The sequence below is a fragment of the Ictalurus punctatus genome, chromosome 21 (assembly GCF_001660625.3).
Source record: "Ictalurus punctatus breed USDA103 chromosome 21, Coco_2.0, whole genome shotgun sequence".
Taxonomy (NCBI): domain Eukaryota; kingdom Metazoa; phylum Chordata; class Actinopteri; order Siluriformes; family Ictaluridae; genus Ictalurus; species Ictalurus punctatus.
The window spans coordinates 18,720,001-18,741,235 of record NC_030436.2 but is presented as its reverse complement, the minus strand read 5'-3'; the positions used below and the strand labels follow the sequence as shown (position 1 = coordinate 18,741,235).

The 21,235-nt window shown below is 40.4% G+C and overlaps 2 protein-coding genes across 2 annotated transcripts in view; both read left to right on the top strand.

Annotated features, from left to right (window-relative positions):
• dnah1 (dynein, axonemal, heavy chain 1) overlaps positions 1-5,505 on the top strand; it is a 37,905-nt gene extending 32,400 nt beyond the window's left edge. Inside the window, exons 72-78 of the mRNA XM_017450894.3 lie at positions 412-588; positions 2,231-2,401; positions 2,601-2,731; positions 3,196-3,340; positions 3,699-3,905; positions 4,616-4,850; positions 5,357-5,505. Of these exons, the coding sequence (XP_017306383.1) occupies positions 412-588; positions 2,231-2,401; positions 2,601-2,731; positions 3,196-3,340; positions 3,699-3,905; positions 4,616-4,850; positions 5,357-5,478 (1,188 nt within the window). The 3' untranslated portion in view covers positions 5,479-5,505. The remainder of the gene's footprint in view (positions 1-411; positions 589-2,230; positions 2,402-2,600; positions 2,732-3,195; positions 3,341-3,698; positions 3,906-4,615; positions 4,851-5,356) is intronic.
• Positions 5,506-6,802: 1,297 nt separating this feature from the next.
• mapkapk3 (MAPK activated protein kinase 3) overlaps positions 6,803-21,235 on the top strand; it is a 23,418-nt gene continuing 8,985 nt past the window's right edge. Inside the window, exon 1 of the mRNA XM_053674096.1 lies at positions 6,803-7,483. Coding sequence (XP_053530071.1) covers positions 7,199-7,483 — 285 coding nt within the window. The 5' untranslated portion in view covers positions 6,803-7,198. The remainder of the gene's footprint in view (positions 7,484-21,235) is intronic.

The following is a 21,235-nucleotide window of genomic DNA, read 5'->3' as shown; positions in this document are numbered from 1 at the left end:
AATTTTAACCCGTCACAACTGGAACTATCACAGACGCAGGACAGTTTGTATTTTGAGTCTTTGAGAGAAAACAGGACAGAGACTCTGCATCGCTCTTGAATTAGAAGGATGAGACGGTCGTCCTGCTGCCGAAACGTTCCTCGACGACTCCTCACACGTTACCTGTCTTTCTTATGATGTCTAGAAAAAGAAAAAAAAACGCACAGTGATCATAACATCACATCAGAAAATAAACCACACACACACACGTCCGCATATCTTTTCTCGTAAACAATCCGAGTTTCCCAAAAGCATCGTGAGCTCGCTCTACCGTCGAATTGGAAACTCAGCCATGACGTTATTGTATAGTATTCACTTCGTTTTTTTTTTTCTTTTCACTCTCTGTCTCACACTATCTCTCTCCGTGTCTAGGTTCTGAAGTATACAGCCGGCGAGATAAACTACGGTGGCCGTGTGACAGACGACTGGGATCGCCGCTGCATTATGAACGTGTTGGAGGACTTCTACTGTCCCTCTGTGCTGAACCCTGATCACGTCTACTCGCCTTCAGGAGAGTACCGCCAGATCAGCACAGACCTGGACATCAAGGTTTATATTACATTTAGCAGATGTGCAGCTTACTCATAGAACAACACACACACACACACACACACAGCAACACTGAGCTGTTATCGGGTAAACCAGTTCAAACCATCTACTATATATGTAAATATTTACCTGCTGTATTCTGAGAACAGTTTCCTTCAACATTTGTGTCATTGTTTTGATGTATGTGTCCATCCGGGAAAACCCCTCGCATGTCACTGTGACTGAATTATAGCAACAACAAAAAATCCGGTTTTAGACAGAAATTCTGTCTACAACATACTTTGACACTTTATGAAAGCAGATACACAGTTGAGGTCGTACGTTTACATACACCTTGCAGAATCTACGCAATGTTAATCATTTTTTAAAAATTAGAGCGATCATAAAAATTGCATTTAGTTTTTTATTTAATACGTCCCCGAATACGCTGTTTGACATAAGCAGACGTCTACATATAGTCCACAAGACACAATAGACCAGTTCAGACGTTTACATACGCTTGACTATTAATACCGCGTGTCGTTACCCGGATGATCAACGACCGTCTGTTTTTATGTTTTGTGAGAGTTGTTCATGAGTCCCTTGTTCGTCCTGAGCCGTTAAACTCTCCACTGCTCTTCAGAGAAATCCTCCACGTCCTGCACATTCTGTGCATATTTGAACCTTTTCCAGCAGCGGCTAAATGATGCTGAGATCCATCTCACAAGCTCACGCTGCTTAAGCAGTTTAACAAACATTAGTGGTTAAAAAAAAAGAAGACAAAAAAAGAATCTGCTCAAAGACATCTAAAACCTCGCTATCTTTGCGTGATTTCCTCCCGCAGTGATCGTCACACTTTGAAGTTGTTGAAGCGATGGAAATGGACACAAGTCCAATCAGTTTACTACAGTAGCTGTCAAAATGTCTGCACTTGAAAAGAAATCTTTGAAGTGCACCTATTATGTTTTATTCAAATATTACCTTTCATGTAGTGTGTTATAGAGCTGTTTGTGAATGTAAAAACGTCTGCAAAGTTTCAAAAATCAAAGCGCACGACAAACGGAGTTATCGACTCCCAAAAGAAGGAATCGATTCTGAACAGCTGAAACGAGTCGTTAGTGATTCCAGACTTTACTTCCTGTACTAACCTACGTAGGTTTGTTACAAAAAAGCCCCGCCTCTGGTCTTCATCGGCTGCTTGCTGACAGCGGTTAACCAATCGCAACAGACTGGGATGTCTGACCAATCAGAGCAGAGTATGCTCTCTGAAAGGAAGAGTTTAGAATGAATCCTTTAGAACGAATCATTTAATGAGTCGTTTGTGACACTGGGGGAAAAAAGGTAACGCTGCAGTTTAAATTATGAGCACGTTAAAATGTTTTTTAACCTCGGATGCATGTAAATCCATTGTATGAGACAAAATTAGGCACGTTTCAAAACCATAATAGATGCGCTTTAAATGCCATTTTCTTCTTTTTTTTTTTTTTTTACTTTTAGGGTAACCAGATTTAAAATACTAGAACTACTTGTGGTTGAGAAACGTGCAAGAGAGAAAGATATCTCAGTTCAGGGAAGCCGAGAGTTTTCAGATTGTCAACAGGGGTTTTCCCAGGCCGCCATTCTGTGAACGTATGACCTGAGGATTGTAATGTATTATTTGCAGGGCTATCTTTCGTACATCCGCGGCCTGCCTATTAACGACACGCCAGAGATCTTCGGCCTGCACGACAACGCAAACATCAGCTTTGCCCAGAACGAGACGTTCGCCCTGTTGGGTGCTGTACTCCGACTGCAGCCCAGAGCCGCCTCCAGTGGGGGCAAAGCCAGAGAGGAGGTATAGAGTCACCCTTAGGGTCTCCTTTAGCTCCTCAGCCAAACGTTTATGAACTTTATGAAATGTGTCTAAGATTATGTCCGATATGTGAGTTTTCCCCCATTCTAATATATTTAACGTTAATACATACAGTATAGGGCAAAGTAAAAAAAAAAAAATTTTAATGAAAAGTTAGAGTAAAACTTTTTCTTTCCCGCAGATAGTCGAGGAGATCGTGACAGGGATTGTGCAGAAGATTCCCAACCCCGTCGACATTCAGGAAGTCGTTACCAAGTACCCAGTGATGTATGAGGAGTCTATGAACACTGTACTGATACAGGAAGTTATAAGGTACATCCATACACACATCATACACAGATCAGAAACAGGTAATGGCAGTACCTATAGCCTGTAATAACATTTTGTTCCTTTTTAAATGGATAATCTATTAATCTTATGTGTTCATGTAATAAAACGACACGAATTCCTTACTTACACCCTCACAAATATTTTTTTTTTGCATTAAAAATACATTTGTTACCATTAATTCTCGCTTTCTCGGTTTGTTAGTCACTTTCTTGCTCTCTCTTTTCTCAGACACGTTTATCTGTGTATTCATTCACCTTTCTCGTACTCTCTCTCCTGAGATTAAGTCCCATTTACAGTAATCTCTCTATCTCACATATAAATCGTCAAGTTGTCTTTTCTCCATCTTTCTCTTTTGCTTCTTTCTCATTATTATTGTTTTTTTCTTTCCTGTGTTTGCTCAATTTCTTTGCCATGATTTGTTGTCTTTCTTTCTCTCTGTGTATCAGATATAATAAGTTGCTAGCAGTGATCACACAGAGTCTCGGTGATCTAGTGAAGGCTCTGAAAGGTTTGGTGGTGATGTCATCCGAGCTCGAGCTCATGGCCAACAGTCTGTTCATCAACGCCGTTCCAGAAATATGGAAGGCCAAGGCAAGAATCTGTCCTCCTCACCCTTTCTCCCTCTGTGTTGTTTTCTCTCACTCTACTTTTCTCTCGTTTGACTCTCTCAGACACATAAATTAGATTTGAGCGAGGCTGAAACATTTATTCAGTACGTGGAATTTCCCTCTTTTTTTGCGTCATCCGCATTTATGTTTCTGTGTCTATGCGAATGGTTACCTAACTTACCCCTCATGTATGCTAAAATCAGCCTATTATTATTATTATTATTTTTTTAAATTTTTCATTTATTACTGCACAGTTATTCCTCTGATAATTATCCTTCCAAATTGTTTGGGATCATTCATCGTTCTTACAGTTTTAGCGCTGAGCGTGATTTCTCCCGTAGGCGTACCCGTCTCTAAAGCCGCTGGCCTCCTGGGTATCCGACCTGCTGCAGCGCATCGGTTTCTTGAAGCGCTGGATCTCCGGCGGGATTCCGGCTGTGTTCTGGATCAGCGGCTTCTTCTTCCCACAAGCCTTCCTGACGGGAACGCTGCAGAACTACGCCCGCCGCTCTGTCCTCTCCATCGACACCATCAGCTTCGGCTTTAAGGTTCACGGCAACGCTACACCTCCTGAACTCGATGTTAAAGAAATGACGACGCCACTTAGCTCTTGTATTTAGCATGTCACAGTGTGAGCATGAATGTTTCCACACTTCCGCTCCTCATTTTTAGAACACGATACTAACCTAATCTTCTTGCCTTTAAAGGAGAACAGCAGGTTAACCATTTAAAGGACACCTTCAAATGTATTCAACCCTTCTCAAATACTTGTCTCTACGCTTCCTTCTGATTTGGGGTCGAATTTATCTAAGGACAAGAAGCACTACTTTAAAAGGCGCACCAAGGCCCGAGGCAGCCTTCTTTCTTCACAGATGCAGGGACAGTGAAGATAATTTGATGCGTCCCCAATTCTCTACATTGAATGTTGCTGAATATGTTGCATAACTTACTATTACCCCTTGCGGCAAAACTGCATTTCTATCAGCATACTGAGTCGATGTCACTATTATGCGATGATAGCATAATAATACACTGGTCTTACGACTTATATAACCACCGCGCAAATCACAGCGCAAATCTAAAAGGTGTATTTGTTTTTTTTGTATTTGATTTTTCCATATCATGTGTCCAGAGCTAGTTTGTGACTACGGTACATCGTGTCATTACAGAATCATTATCTGATCACAGCATCTGAGTCGTGTATACTAATTCGTCCTCCTGATGTCCTGATCCTCCTGATCCTCTTTTTCCTCCACAGGTGTTGACGGAGCCAACGGCGGAGTTGACCGAGCGGCCCGAGACGGGGTGTTTCATCCACGGTCTGTTCCTGGAGGGGGCGCGCTGGGACACGCACGCTGGCATGCTGACCGAGTCTCGGCCCAAAGAGCTCTACACCGAGATGGCCGTCATCTGGATGGTTCCCACGCCCAACCGCAAACCGCCACAGTCCGGCGTCTACGTCTGCCCCATATACAAAACGCTCACTCGCGCCGGTGAGCTGTGTGCGTGTGTGTGTGTGTGTGAGTGAGTGTGTGCTTGGATTTGAGCTGTATACAGTTTCAGAACAGTGGGAAAGGTTTGAAACTTGATACCTGCACCTGCAAGTCATGATCGTTATCATTATTGCTACTAAAGTTAGGATTTTTTTTTTATTGTGTGAGGAAACGATGCTCGTGTTACATATTTGACACGATTATTTAAAATAATTGTGAGATCGCATGACGGGTAGATATGAGAATTTTCCACAGAAATCTAGAATTTGAGTTTGTGCAAAAAAGGGCTTTTTATTTTCAGTTTCAGATGCGATATTTCTTCTACATTTATGTTTTTTTGTTGTTGTTGTGATTTTTCAATTTTTTCTCCTCGTCTATTTGTTTTACCTTTAAATTTCTCTCTGTCCCTCTGACCTCTCTGTCTCACTTTACTTCCTCCCTGTCGTCCCCTTGTACTTTTCTTCCTCTCTCTTTTCTCTCTCACTCTCTCTGTCTCTTTATAACAGGAACTCTGTCCACCACCGGTCACTCCACTAACTACGTAATGGCAGTAGAGCTTCCCACAGACCAAAGCCAGAAGCACTGGATAAAGCAGGGAGTGGCACTCATATGTGCACTGGATTACTGAAAACACACACACACACACACACACACACTACTCTCCCTCTTACCTTCTCCCTTTTTTCTCGTTTTTCTTTCAAAGACACAATGTTTAAAGAACTGAAGAGGGACTCTCTCGTCAGGAAGTGCACTCAGAACTATTTCCTATTTAAACTTCTAGATGATTCGACTTGTCAGACGAATCATTTGTGTTCGGCAGCACATTTCCTACATCCTTTAAAAATCTCAAGCATCGTTCGCAGTGCCCCGTCGGTGAACTTTGTGCGTCTTTCTGAAACATACTTCATTCTCATTCATAAATATTTCAAATAAAATAAATGTACCCTTCAAGCGCTTATTTTTTCTCATGGTAACAAATGCATTATAACAAAAGATTCTGTAGTTCAACACCGGCACTTCCACATCTATTCTTATATTCATAATATTGGCTGATATTCATGAACATCATACGTATTCTCTATACTGGTATACTAGTTTATTTCATTTTAAAGAGAACGTTGTTCGTTTCCTGTTGGGCGTATGTCACTGCGACGCAAACGATGCATTTTTATGACGCGCAAAACCCACTGTACTTGTATACATAGTTGTATACTAGTACAGCTGAATATATGTACAGTAGCAGACTTGCACACAAAAGCCTGCATACTTTTTTTAAAGATATTTTTGTGCTGTCTGTTTTGTACTGTTGTAAAAATGAATCGGTTGTACGAGTGTTCAGAACGGAGGCACGGTGCATAGCGTTACCGTGTCACCGCTCCAGGGTTCACGGTTCCTGACACTCACACTGTCTGTGTGAAGTTCCACGTGTTCTAACTGTTTTACCGGTTTCCTCTGGGTTCATTGGTTTCCTCCTACCTCCCAAAAACATGCTGTAGGTCTGTGTGTGTGTGTGTGTGTGTGTGTGTGCGTGCGCCAGTATTCCTGGATCCACCACAAATACTAAAGATGAATGAGTGTTTAGGACCAGTCAGCTCTTCTGGGTTAGGGTTTTGCCAACACATCCTCAAACTTTATTTATGTATTTATTTATGTATTTATTTATTTGTGGTACTCTGGGTCTTGTCCCAAATCCAGCATTGAGATTTTGAAAAAATGTCTTCGAGCCAAATGCTTTAAGATGAATCTTGACAGCAGTAGAAGTCAGTGATGAGAGCGCAGTGCGCAGGTCGGTGTTGCTTTAAGACTCTGAGCTCTTGTGGAAGTCGAGGGCTGTAACACTGACGCATAGGGGCAGGACCGCATGGGAGGGGTGGGGGGTAAGGGAGACAAAACGCCCATTCTCAATCTGGTTCCTATTAAGCCCATGAGTGCACTATATAGGACATGAAGTCAAGGCGTTTCCACACTACATAGCGCACTATTTGAGCTCTTGATGCGCGTTTGGCACCGAGCCGGAGAGGAACGCGCACGCAGCCGGTCAGCGTTCTCTTTAAAAACTCCGTGACTTTCTCCCAGCACTACTCCCGAGTGCTCAGAGTTGGGGGGCTGACAGTAAGAGCTATGTTTCTATGAAGGACCCAGGGATTTTTCAGTCTGTACTAACTCATCTAGATTTCAGAGCAGAACCTGAGGAGGTGCAGAATAAAGGCGTGTTGTTTGAGATGAGTGTTGCGCGCCAGTAAAATCACGCCGGATTTAGGCTGGGTGCGTGGAGGGTCATCACCGACGTGGAATCGCTTTGCAAAAGTTCTTTTGCAAAACAACAACAACAACAACAACAACAAAACATGCTGCAAAATGGAAAAACCAAAGAAGAGCAGCCCGAGACGAAATCCGAAACGGAAAGCGAGAGTAAGAGTGAAAGCGCAGAGACCAAACCGGAGAAGGAGCGCGAGTCCACACAGTTCCCCATGCCCAATCCTAACCCTGCTGCTGGATACCCGAAACTGGAGATCAAACGCAACGCCGTGACGGACGACTACAAGATCTCCACTCAGGTCCTCGGTTTGGGGATCAACGGCAAAGTGCTGGAGTGTTTTAACAAGAAAACCGGGCAGAAGTGCGCCCTGAAGGTAAGAAGCGCTTTGGCGCACACATTGTGTCTTACCTGTGTGTGTGTGTGTGTGAGAGAGAGTTCTCCTGGTGTTCTGCACAGGATTCGGGTTCAAGGACTTCCTGATTGCTCTTGCTATAAGGAATGCTCTCACATAAATCAGCATAAATTCCATGTCAAAAGTTGTATGGAATACCCAGAGCCACTTCAGTCCCACCCAGACACAAGCACGCATTCCTGACAATTACTGCAAATGCCATAATTAGCATGTGGAATCAAAATTACAGTGCGTTAACTTCAAAGATTTACAAAGATGTTAACCCATGGTGAGCCCCTGTCAGGTTTATGCACATAGTCCTGTGTCCTGGACATTCTGGGTCACTTTAGGCCACGTGTCAACTCAATTCCACCCTCATATGGCACCCCTGCATAGTTACCCATCTTTAGGTTCTGTCCATCTATTTGTGGTCACGTGTTCCCATAATTCCCGTAATGATGGGGATCCATATAGACTTTGGACTTGTAGAGACATTTTGTTGGTCTTCATATATATAAAAAGCTGATTTTCCTCTTCTTATTATTATTACTACTACTATTAATACTACTACACATTCAAACATAAATAATTCCTTTTGCCACTAGTATGATTCATCTCCAGCAGCACAAGCCTTCATCTTTACTATATTGACATTATATCGAATTTTGACGAGTCCCCACAAGAACATTTTTTTTCTATCTTATAGCTGAAATCTTGCCTTTGTGCAGGTGTGTAGTTAAAGTTCGGGGTAGATTTAGGTGTTGCGTAGCATTAATTAGCTACAATAAATATTCACATCAGTGGAAGGTCCTCACAACGGTAGAATTAAATTTCGACAAACGTGTGTGTGTGTGCGCGCGTAAAACGTATCCATGGCTTCATGGATTCTGCAGCTGGACGCCGGGTTCCTGGAAGTCCAGCATTGGGTTACTATGGCTACATCTCCAAGCACCGAGTCTCCTCTGCTGTCTCCTCTCCTGAATCAAAATAAGGCTCAGGCATAATTGTCATACTTTGCAGAAATAATCATTAATAGTATAGAAATGTGTTATTGTGGACATGCAGCTAGGGCATCAGGTTTCCCCTCGCTCCTGATGGAGCGGACACGCGGGTTTGTGCTGCTTGCGCAGTGGAAACATATACGTCACTGGGACGCCACGCCAGCCTGGACTTTATGACCCGAGGAACTGTAATCCAAATCTGAGAGCTTAGGCAGCCACAAAGTTGTGTGTGAGTGTGTGTGTGTAATAGCAGTAGTCGTAGAGAGAGAAAGGTTCCCACAAACGGAATCACTGAAGTGCTGAATGAACACCGGCAGAATTCACTTTTCATCCTGCGGGATGTTAAACAACACATGCTGTCTGTCTGTCTGTAAAACCCAAATTCCTATAACAGTATTGGTTATTATTGGTTGTTAGTGTTATAGCATTTTATATCAATGATGTGTAGAGTTACACATCAATAATAATGTAATGGTTACAGTTATAATTAGGGTCTATCATTTGCGCAGAGGTTTCGGGTTACACTTCAGGTCAGAGAGAGATGATGTACACCTGAAGCCTTTATCACGACCAAAACAAAGTAGTCTCACAGAGCATGAGCTTGATTCTAAGTAAAATATATTATAAATACTACGTGAAAGAACAAAATAATAGCTAAACGAACTTTATAAGGATAATAAGAATGGATGCATAAATAAATAAATAGCAAGTGTGCCTTCTGCGCTGGTCATACTGCGGTCCGGTGCAGATTATATCTCTCATACCACAGTGAAAATGTTACCATGAACCACAGGCAATAATAATAATAATAATAATAATAATAATAATAATAACCATAGAATAAACACCCTTATGGAAAAATCGCCTACATTTCGCATGCTCGATCATAATTCTTTCACGTCATTGTGAGTATTATGTGATCACGTGTAAAACATCTGAGTGTACATTTCAACAATACGTGCGAAGAATTAAGCCTCGTGAGAAAATTACAAGTGTCCTAGCTGTGAAGAATGAGCGCGTGTAGAAGTAAACGAATCACGTGAAAATGGATACCAAAAAAAAAAAACGTGCAATGTGTAATAATGCATGTAATAACTACGTGTGAAGTTCACGTGAGGTTTCTGTAAACGTTGCGAGCAGTGCTTTGCTTCACTGTACAATAACATTAATGACTAGCTTGTTGAAATGAAATCAGTAGTCAGAAGCTGTAGACGAACTGTAACGTAGACCTAGCTGTAAAATTGAATTTACTCACGATTTAGTACTATACTGCTTGCCCCTGTGATGATAATATACGCCCTAGTGTTGCATCAGTCATTTAATTTAAAATGACTGGTTTTTTATTTCGAACAGAAACCGCACCACCCCCGTACTGACCACAAGACATGATCCGACTCTGGATGAAAGATTGGTATCAGAATGAATTGGGTAATAGTCTGACCAGCTTGTTATTTCTATAAATATGTGTCATCTCGTATCTAATTCTCAGAAGTTTGTGACCGAGTGGAGAAGTAAACAGAAATAAATAAAAGACGTGGATGAGAGCAGAGCTGCTAAAAGGCAAACCGTCAACCACTTCGCAATCTCCATCGAGGGACTTCTTAGCAAATCAGCATCATCATTAGAGTTTAATTAGCTTTTACTCTGCCTGTGTAATCACGGGCGATTAAACCACCGAGCCAAACGTCGACTGGCTAATGTGTTCTGATCCAAACGGATCCTCCAGCGATGAAACGATGTGGTAGCTGCTTTCCTGCTGCTGCATCTGAACTCATCTCTGCATGGCATGTGGGCGGTTTTTCCTCACTTACCTGGGACCAGTATTGTAAGTTGATGTGTTATGGTATGATTTCTTAGGAAGCCCTCCTGTATGGGGACAGTGTGTGTGCTTCAGTTAGTTTTGTTCCAGTAAATCAAACAGGCACAGAGGAGGTTGGATGTACTGCCTTTTTCCTTCGACACAGCCAGTGAGTCAGACTGGCTCCCGTGCGTCTGCACCGATTCCTCACAGCGCGTCTCGCGCAAAAGTTCTCATGCTGTCGAGACTGGATCGATCGACGTGTCTAATACACAGCGTTTTTTTATTGCTAGTGCGTGTTATTTAGAAATGTTTTCAGACGGATTTTCACCTCTGTGCCAGTGCCGGGCCCTGATTTACTAAAGGTGAGATCATATATACGGAGTTTAGTGTTGAGTTTTGCTCTTTGGTGCGGGCGCTCGGTCCGAGAGCGTCTGAGCGCGGAGGTCTCGGTATGGTTTCCAGTCGACGTCTAGCGCAGTTAAGAAAGAATGGATTTTCTGTAGCTAAACCGAGCCATGAGCTGAAAACTGAGCCAAAGTACAGAGCTCTAGAGCTGCAGAAGTGCAGTGTGTTCTGGAGATTTGGACTGACAAACAAAAAAGAGAAAATAAACACAACACAAAAGAACAATGTTATAAACTAGTTATTATTGAAGAATTTATTCAGAGGCGCTCCGTGTTTTCTGTTCTCGGGGGGGGGGGGGGGGGGGGGGGGTATTTATGATTTCTCTACAAACGTTTGTTTTCATTTATCCGTCATTGTATTTCTGACCAATGAATGATGGAGTTTTTTGCCCTACACGACCTTCAGCCATTGTTTTTTTTTTTTCTTTTGGCTTCCTGGTCGCTTTAATTCTGTCTAGTGAGAGAAACAAACTAAAAGGATCAAACTTTTGCTCTGATCCGGAACTAAAGCAACATATGATCCGAAATAATTCACGTGACACGCTCGCTCGTGGCACAGGAACGCGCGTGCTCATAATGTATATCGATATATAAAGTTGTGTGTTTTTGCACACACAAATCTGTAGTAAATTAGAGCCTAAAATCACTTTTACATCATGTGGAGATGAACAGCGTGTCAGCTCTGACGGAGAGATACACATCTCTGTAAACCAGAACCTGATTGTGGAACTTGTGACAGACGCCACTTCTCAAAACTACTAAAGGAAAGCTTATTTTGAATAAGCTTTTCTTCAGAGGAACTAACCAGCAGTCGTGTCACATCCTGACGTCCGACCACAGAGAGTTTAAAATACATACTCTTAACTGTCACCTACTTTCACGCCACGCCAGTCCCTCTTTATGTGTGACTTAAAAACGAAAAAGCAGTTTTAATTACGTTTCTAACTTTTACGTCCTGTAGTAAGAGTTTATATAGTATCAGATTATACACTCAATATAACATTGATTTTTTGTTTGTTAAATCGTTTAAGGACATTACAGGGGAATCACTACCGCTTTTCGAACTTTTAGAAGGACTTCATCGTTACCCAGTAATAAGTAGATGATCAGATGTTGAATATTTTGTCGACAGTGTTTCATTTCCTCTCCATTCTTTATTGAATAACACCTTTGTAGATGTTAAAATTTTTATTTGATTTATTCCTACAGTTTTAATCGGATTTTTCAAAGCCAGCCCTACAGTGCAGGTCATGTGACTTCCACCCTGTGCCCTCATTTACACTTTTGCTGATACGCTTTGGCATAACATCCCGGTAATCGAATAGATTTTTCAAAATGACATCATTTACAACTACATACTTCCCCTTCAGTAATATGATATGAAACATAACCGTGGGTAACATCATGAACCGTAATGAATGAACGGAAATTACAGCGCGATGAAAACTTGATAAGGTGCACGCTTAACGCAGATGTCTGATCTGGCACCGTGTCCGATCACAAATCTTGACAGCTGTTATCGATGGCTGCGACGACCTGACATCACCCCGCACACACGGTCCTTAGAGACTGAACCTTGTACACACAACATGTTTGATTTTTCATTTTAGGCGCGTACACGCGTCCGACACGACATGTTAATATGAACCCGGTTGCCGTGAAACTGGAATTATCCTGCTTGTTATCGTCGCCACGTCCTGTGATTTATTCGTTTACAGCCACTCTAGTTTATCGCTCAATTTCCCTTTTTGATTGCACAGCAAACAGACATTAATCTGTCGCTGTAAAATGTGTTAATTAAGCGGGATTAAATGTGCAGGGCAGGAACAGGCTGTAATGCACTGAGCAGTCCACTCTCAAGGCTGGAAGGAAGCCACACTTTTCATCTAAATCAATAACGTTAGCTCATGATTGTTCTTACTAGACTTGACTGTCTGCCAACACACGGAGAAGCAGTTTGTCTTGGGTAGATATGTTACACTTTAATACCACCTCTGAGATTTATTATTCAGAGACAAGATCTAGTGGGGGTAAACACTGTGTTTGTCAGTTAGTTATTGTACACATAGACACATGCATGAAAATACATCAAAAATATAATTAGTTTTAATTAAGGTTGCAACTAACGATTATTTTCATAATCCATTAGTTGGCGGATTATTTTTCCGATGAATCGGATGGGATGGGGCGGCCAAACTTTCAGTACCATTTTTTTAGTGTATTTAAAATAAAATCCACAAACTGAGTGTTACAAATATAAACTTCAGACTAAAACTTTACACAACTGTTTGTCCAATTATATAAGACTGAAAAGACCCACTCAGACACACACACACACACACACACCAGAATATATATTGTTCATTTAGGACTGTAGTTTAATTCAGTGCTTTTTGTGCATCCATAAAAATATTATGCATAAGTACTTATATATAATATCAACTAATAAATTTAAAGATATAAAAGTTTATATCACATAGTATTTATGCAGTTTGGTGAAGCGACCATCTCCCTCTGATCACACTGTTGCCATCAATCTGGAAGTATGAGGGATAACACATGCTAGCAAACACCCCATGCTAGTAAAAAAAAAAATCACTTAGCCGAATGTTAGCTAGTTCCATTGGCTTCTGATTTGAGACAGTGTAATGGTTAGCATAATGTTAAACAATAACGTCCTTAGGTAGCAGTAATATATAAATAGATAGACTTATGTTTCCTTGTTTAGTAGTTTACATAATATAATAAATAGTTAGCCTAACATTAGCCTGTGTGCTAGTGACATTGGGCGGTAGTTTACATAATAAATAGTTAGCCTAACATTAGCCTGTGTGCTAGTGACATTGGGCGGTAGTTTACATAATAAATAGTTAGCCTAACATTAGCCTGTGTGCTAGTGACATTGGGCGGTAGTTTACATAATAAATAGTTAGCCTAACATTAGCCTGTGTGCTAGTGACATTGGGCGGTAGTTTACATAATAAATAGTTAGCCTAACATTAGCCAGTGTGCTAGTGACATTGGGCGGTAGTTTACATAATAAATAGTTAGCCTAACATTAGCCTGTGTGCTAGTGACATTGGGCGGTAGTTTACATAATAAATAGTTAGCCTAATATTAGCCTGTGTGCTAGTGACATTGGGCGGTAGTTTACATAATAAATAGTTAGCCTAACATTAGCCTGTGTGCCTGTGACATTGGGTGGTAGTTTACATAATAAATAGTTAGCCTAACATTAGGTTGTGTGCCTGTGACATTGGGTGATAGTTTACACAGTATATGATAAATTGTCAGTCTAATGCTAGCTAGCTTGCTAACTTTGATAAGCAATTAGCAGTACTGTATGTCCGAAGCTGTTCTCACCTGGGTGCAACCAAACACTGTAATTATTATTTTTTAAAAATGTAATAATAAAAATTAAAAAGTTTATTCACAATATTCTTCCTCATCTATCATTTTACTCTAGTTCCTGTCCCTTTTTCTGTGGTGGTTAATGTCAGCATTTTGAGTAATGCTAGGCAAATGTGACACGCTGACATGAACCCTGTCCTGTGGATCTCTGACACAGAGACCGTAAAGTCGGGGTGGTGCTGCAGATAAGAACTTCTGATGAAGTGTGTGTTGAGTTTTTATTTATCCACGCCGCGCTCTAATGCTTTACAGAGAGCTTATTTTAGATCGGGAGATTAAACCTGCGGCACACAACACATAGCTGGACAAGACATGACTCACTGAGATGAATAATAACTCACTCAGCGTTTTAAGGCAAACACAGGTGTGTGTGCGTGTGTGTGTGTGTGTGTGTGTGTGTGTGTGAGAGAGAGAGAGACCTAAATGCATTCCTTTGATTTGAGGTACAAAGGAGAGAAAGATCGTTTATTTTCTGAAGACAAAACTTGCGTTGAAGCTGAACGATGAATCATTTCTAGAGTGTTCATTCAGGAAATATGTTCTTGTTTTCTGGAGCGTTATTAAGTCAGTGATCTGGAACATGCTTTAAAAATTTTCAGTTTCTGTGACGCTTGTGGAAATTTGTGCTTTGCCCTTATCAAGAGAGTATGATTATAAATCCTACAGCTTGAGTTTCGTCCTCTTCTCACTCGTAAAGTAAAAAAAAATACACCTTGATCGACTTGTATATTAATATTTGTAATTAATGGGATCTTCAAGTGCATCTAAGATTTATTTTGTAATAGCTTTTGGTTTAAAACTTCTTTCATCAATATGTTCAGTCCATTCTGCTTTCATTTTGATTAGCGGTTTCCTACGTGACCCAGAAAGCCGCTCGACTACCTGCTGAAAGTGGTGCAGTTCGACATAGCCTTTGCTTCATCTCTATATAGACTGATGCGGCAGCGCTTTAGTCCTTCGGTCTGTCGAGCTCTCTCTCGCCTCTTCATTAATACACCCTGCTCAAACATGTCAGTTTACAAAGCTTCAGTCTCGTGTTAAAACTGCCCGTCAACATCGTCACGCTCGTCATCTCGTAGATCGATATCTAGCCGAGCCGAGAGTCCGCCGTAACTCGCCGTCTCATAACTGAATTGCATTCTGGGACTTCCGAGTCCGACGTTTGCAGCAACGTTTCCACTCGCTAATTAATATTGATATTAATATTAACATTAATGCTAATTAACATGATGTGAGAAAATAAGCTCTCGATCATCAATCAGATAAGAACTGATTGTTCTCAACTTTTATGTTTGACTTTTTTTTTCTCTGTCCTGTTAAACTCCGTTGTAACTGTACTAGCAATAACGTTGTCCCCCGTGACATCAGCGCGACACACAACCGCTAACTTCTCACAGGAATAACGAAAACACAACACCAACCAACAAACCACCAAAACCCGTCACAGATATTTCGGTATAAATATATTTCATATGTGGGGTTTTCTTTTAAGAATCTGTACTCGTAATTCCTTACTGTTTTTATAAGCCATCTGATCTTAGAAAATGTTCAGTACAAGTTGTGCATTAGTATCTGCGCTGAACCACACGGTCGCTATGAATCGATCAGTGTATCTGCTGGAGACTTCTCTCTCACGCTTCTCAGCCCAAACCTGCACAGTCAGGAAAGTAAATACGGCAATAAAATATAAGTGGTCGATGATGTCGTCAAGCCTTGGTGATGAACAGCGCTCAATATAAAAACACATCCATGAGTCTAAATACAGATGTGACCACATACAGTATTTATGATAAAGTGACACCTAAATGTCAGCTAAATATAACCCAGACCCTACATTCGGTGTACAGACCAATGCACATACAGTATATATATATTTATATAAGATACATTAATTGAGGCAAAGTCCGATCCAGACTTTGATTTGAGCAGTTAAAGCAGTTAAGGACATGTTCAAAAGTTCTCTGGGACTCCTAAGGTTTAACCTCATGACCTTCTAGTCACTACAAGCGAGATTGTTAAACACACACGACTCTCATGCAGTTTGACAATCGTCAGTGAAAGAATAACCCTTGTGTAACTCTGACTGTGACTGTTCAATAAAACGCAGGCCATTTCTGTGTGAATATTACAGATTTGGCAACATTCCCTGTGAAAGTCTGAAGGGAGATCTACAAATTCCCATGGAAAAAAAATCGTTATTTTAGCGTGTTGTTGTTGTTGATTGTAATGTGCTTACAATATGATTATAGTCGCATTATAGTGTCCGTGGATAACACCTCTCAGGGTTAAGGTGATCGTTTAGTCAAAAATTAAATGTAGTCGGTCAGCCATACGATAAAATGATCACTTTAAAGCCTCTTTTTTAAAAACACACACTGATAAATTGCTTGTACAATATACACTAATAATAATATAGTGCTATATAATTACAATACAATAATAATATTCTTAGGACAGTTTTGATCAGCTGATATTTTGAGCGGTTTCATAAAATATGTGTTTCGGAACGTGCTGACCGTATAGCCGTTTAGAAGCCTAGCTTTAAGTGTTTTATCTTTGCAAATAAGCTTTGAGCGACTTTGATAATACGATGGTACGTGATATTGCGTCGTAAATCGTGTTAAAAAGTCAAAGTGAAACAATTACGAACTCTTATCAGGACAACAGTAGGATATGTGCTGACCGTTAATATATTATCGTAGTATATTAGGACGAGCGGTTAGGTTTAATTTGCGTACTTTATTGGAGTCGATGTAGCTAGAACCCTGATCCCGGTCAAAATGAATGTTATTTATTAGAATAGAAATAAATTGCTACACGCAGACTAAGTAAAGAGGCGTGTTGAATGAATTGTGGATCATATCTCATATCCCAGATTTCCAGCATGGTAATAATATTCACTCTAAGGTGGACTTGTTGCTTTAAATCACGACATGTTTAAAATCCAAGGCGATGTAATGTTTGTCAGATATATAATGATGTCATTTGTTATAGCAAAGTGTGGGGGGTGGGGGGCTGTTGTTTTTGTCTTTTGTAAGAACTGAAACTGTTAAACTCGCAGATTCTGTTCATGTTTTCCCTCAGAGGACTCTGATTGGATAAAAAAAATGATGACAGACAGTTGAAGGTGGATTTGTTAGTAATATAGAAGATATAATCCTCATGACCTCATGTCCTATTAGCACACACACACACACACACACACACTTACACACACACAGGTGTCGTTTTACATTACATATTAATCCCATTTGCTTTATCCGAGGTTTAACACACAGTAGGATTGCTGAGCATGTGTGTGTGTGTGTGTGTGTGTGTGAGAGAGAGAGAGAGAGAGACATAGGCTGCGTCCGAAATCACGTACTACCCTATTACCCAGTAGGCCAGAGGGGTTGTATGCCCGAATTCTCAGTAGGCGAGAAACAGTAAGTGAGAAATACCCGGATGGCGTATTGCTTCCGGTGAGATTTTGCAGTATGCAACCGATGAACACTACGCAACTCAAAAAAAATCCCATAATGCAACGGGATTAACAATACCCGAAAAATTGTTAACGTGTTGAAGGTTTAAACAAGAAAACAATTGTCACAGCGTTTGAAACCTTTTTGTGATCTCCATCATGCCTTAGCCGGCCAAGCTAACGGCAACGAATTTACCTCAGCCTGTTAACCCCGCCCACATAGAGAATAAATCACTCCCAAGTTCAAGGTTGTTAGTTGAACTTGAAATCCTCAGCCAATATGTGTAACTGCTTTCTGAAACACAGAGTGACTAAGCATCAGGAAGTGTTTAGACCTACTCCAGCTGCTGGCGCTATAAACAAAGTGGCAAGTTCATGGGATACACACACACACACACACACACACAGTTTATGGTTTACGATCAGCAGAAATGACATGTGTACGTGGGCGGAGGTCAAACCGCATTACATATTAACGCCTCCACATCTTATCTACACACAAACAGCTTTCAGTTTTAATTGATACTAAACCCCGCTCGTCTGTTTCTGTGTTTGTTTGCTCGTTTGTTTGTTTGCCCGCCCGTAACCAAATGAGGACCGCTGCTTAATGAAGCCCCATCGCTCGGTCCTCTATGGTAATACAGTGGCTTTGGGTCATGTGGAGCTAAAATGAAGAAAACAACATGTTTAAAATTCAGCATTGTGTCACGTTTGCCAGTTGTTCTGAGCGGCTAGCGCTTGTACTTTTTTTTTTTTTTCTCACCATTATCGGTATGAAAGTGAGCGAATCGGCCTCGCTTGGTAAGATCGGCTTATTAAAATAATAAGTTTTCCATTAAAAAAAAAACAACATCTCTGGAAATGATTGCAATCAGTGATTCGTCCAGATCATTTTTATTTTTTTTTAATATTACAGTAATTGCCCAAGGTTTCGACGTATTACCATGATAATGTGTTTTAGCAGGGGTTTTTTTTTTTTATATATATATATATATAATTTTTTTTAATCAATTTGTTACGAAACTCAGTGAAAAGAATTCAAATACAATTTGCTCTCTCTAAAAAGAATCCTTTATTATTCTTCCCTCCAAATGTCAGTACACTTGGTGCCTAATCATATCGTTCATGATATACCGGTACAGTTCCTCCCAATGATAAGAATTGACATGTTTACGCACCGCGGTGTGGGCGTCTCACGCGTAGGACGAGAACAAACGCGGCGGAAGACGGAGTTACGACCCTAGTATAAAGTCGGTACTTGAATAAACTCGTTCTTGATTTGAATAATTATTGAGTTACTCAGTACGTTTACAAGGACAACAATAATCCGATACGAACCCGATTAAGACGATACTCTGATTAAGAGACTGGCATGTAAACAGATTGTCGACGACCTTAATCCGATTAAAGTCATACTCGAAGTAAACACAAATGGAGACGTGTGGAGTAGTCGCATTATCGACGTGCGTTACAGATGACGTGTGCTGTCAATCGATCTGTGTTCTATAACACGTAAAACGGGAACATGGAAGGAGTATTCTAAAAATGACTCATGTAAACACCTTAATCAGAATATCGGCTTATTCAGAATAAGGTCAGTAATTAGATCTCTGCTGTCCGTGTAAACATAGTCAATGTTCTGATGTATTACAGCGTAGTTTAAGACTTGTTAATTTTTCATTATTTAAAGATTATATGCACTTTTACAGAAGAAAAGTGTTTGTCCATTTCTGTTTGTTTTTCCTGTTGTTAGATTATGAGTATTGGTGTTTGCATTTTCAGCGGAATTTTAATTTGTGAATAAAATTCATATTCTATTTTTTCTGCCTACATAATTGGTATAATGTAGTATTTGACGACGGACGGGATTAAGTTTTACTTTTTTTTTTTGATCAATGCTTGTGTTTGCACGGCACGGCTCTCGAGACTGTATGCCGATGTGACTCGTGGCCGAAAAAGATAGTGTCGAAGGTTACTATTTTCATATCGTTATTTATATCGTTACTGTTAAAAAAAAAATACCATGAAATATCGTTCTATAGTTTTAAGTCTATATATTGCCCTACTTGCTGCAGCATCCAAATGGGGTAACATCTTGTGTGTATAAAATATCATAATTCATACCGTGGTTATGGAAGGTACTCTTTCTTTTTTGTTGACTTTTTAACTGGTAGCCAGGTTTAACCTCCTGTTCTTAAGACAAAAAAATGCAGCTTGACATGTTACTGAGAAACCGCAAAGACCTCCGTCCTCAAGAATTTCCTGTCACGGAACACCTAAAGTTACACCTCAAGTAGCTTTGAATTGTTGCAAAGCGCTGAGGTGTAAATGTCTTATATCACCCTATCAATAGTGACACACGTCCCCGTGAATGAGCTGTTACTATGGAAACGATAACATGTTAAAGCGAGCGCATTAATATAAATGTGACTGAAGCGCAGCTGCGCTTCAGTCGGAGCTGCTGTTATTATCCGGACCAATCGGATTCGACAATTCATCAGCCTTGTGGTGTAAACTATAGTAAGTAAGTAAATAAATAAATAAATAAATAAATAAATAAATAAATAATCGGTCATCGCTACATGTTCAACATGATTAGTGTTCAACTTAAATATGAACTTTTGCACTCTCCTTCTAAACCTCTCTCCTCACACACACACACACACACACACACAGATTGATTTACACTCTGCTCCTAAAAATACACCCTGATGGAAGACATGTGCAATGTCACAGCCTCGTGTCCATTCCAGGGTTACGTCTGTCCTTCTCTCCGTCACGTACCAAGAGAGACATTTGAGAGGGAGTGAAGGATCTTAAAATACTTACCTTAGATAATAAATGAAAATGTTGGACCTTAAATGACAGGCTATAAAATTCTCGTCATGATATCAGCTATTACACGTGCATTAAGATATTATGACCTTTCACCCCAATTCACGCTTTATGTAGTGGTTTGCTTCATTCAAGCATGTTTTTTTTTTTTGTTTAATTTAATTTGTTTTTATATATCGTGAGGAATGTGTACAGATATTTGATCAGATTTACACTCGCTCTTCCGTCGCATTTTTCTCGTTGATTTAATAGGTGGCTGTCGCCTGTTGAGACGTGGGCTTACCCTGGGATTTTGGTTTTTATTCATAAGCGTGACCTGTGACATGTTTGGACAAACGAGGAACGTTCCCCAACATCTGCCGTGAAAGTAAATTGCGCAACACAAAGGGACGGTTCTATACCGAGTTAGAATAATTGCTTCATTGAGTAAGGGGTTTCCTCTTTTGTCCACCAGCGCAGTGGAAATCCGACTAGTGTTTTTCCAAGTCTGTACGAAGCAGCTAGAATATGACTGCATTTTGAGCTGATGTCACACCGGAGCTGTCAGAACTCCACGGAGAACCCTCAGCTTTTCAGCTTGGATTATACCCCGCCACACTTGAAATAAAAATCTGCCAAATGAATAAAGTGTCGAATGCGCTGCGTTGCAACTCCGAGGGAAATTCCAGCATAAAATTAACAAACAGTATAATATGTTGTTTGTCCTGTCATGTAGCATTCTGCAGTACGTTGTAGTAGCATATATATATATATATATATATATATATATATATATATATGCAATTAACATCCATCGTCTATGTGGTCATTCTTAGACCATGT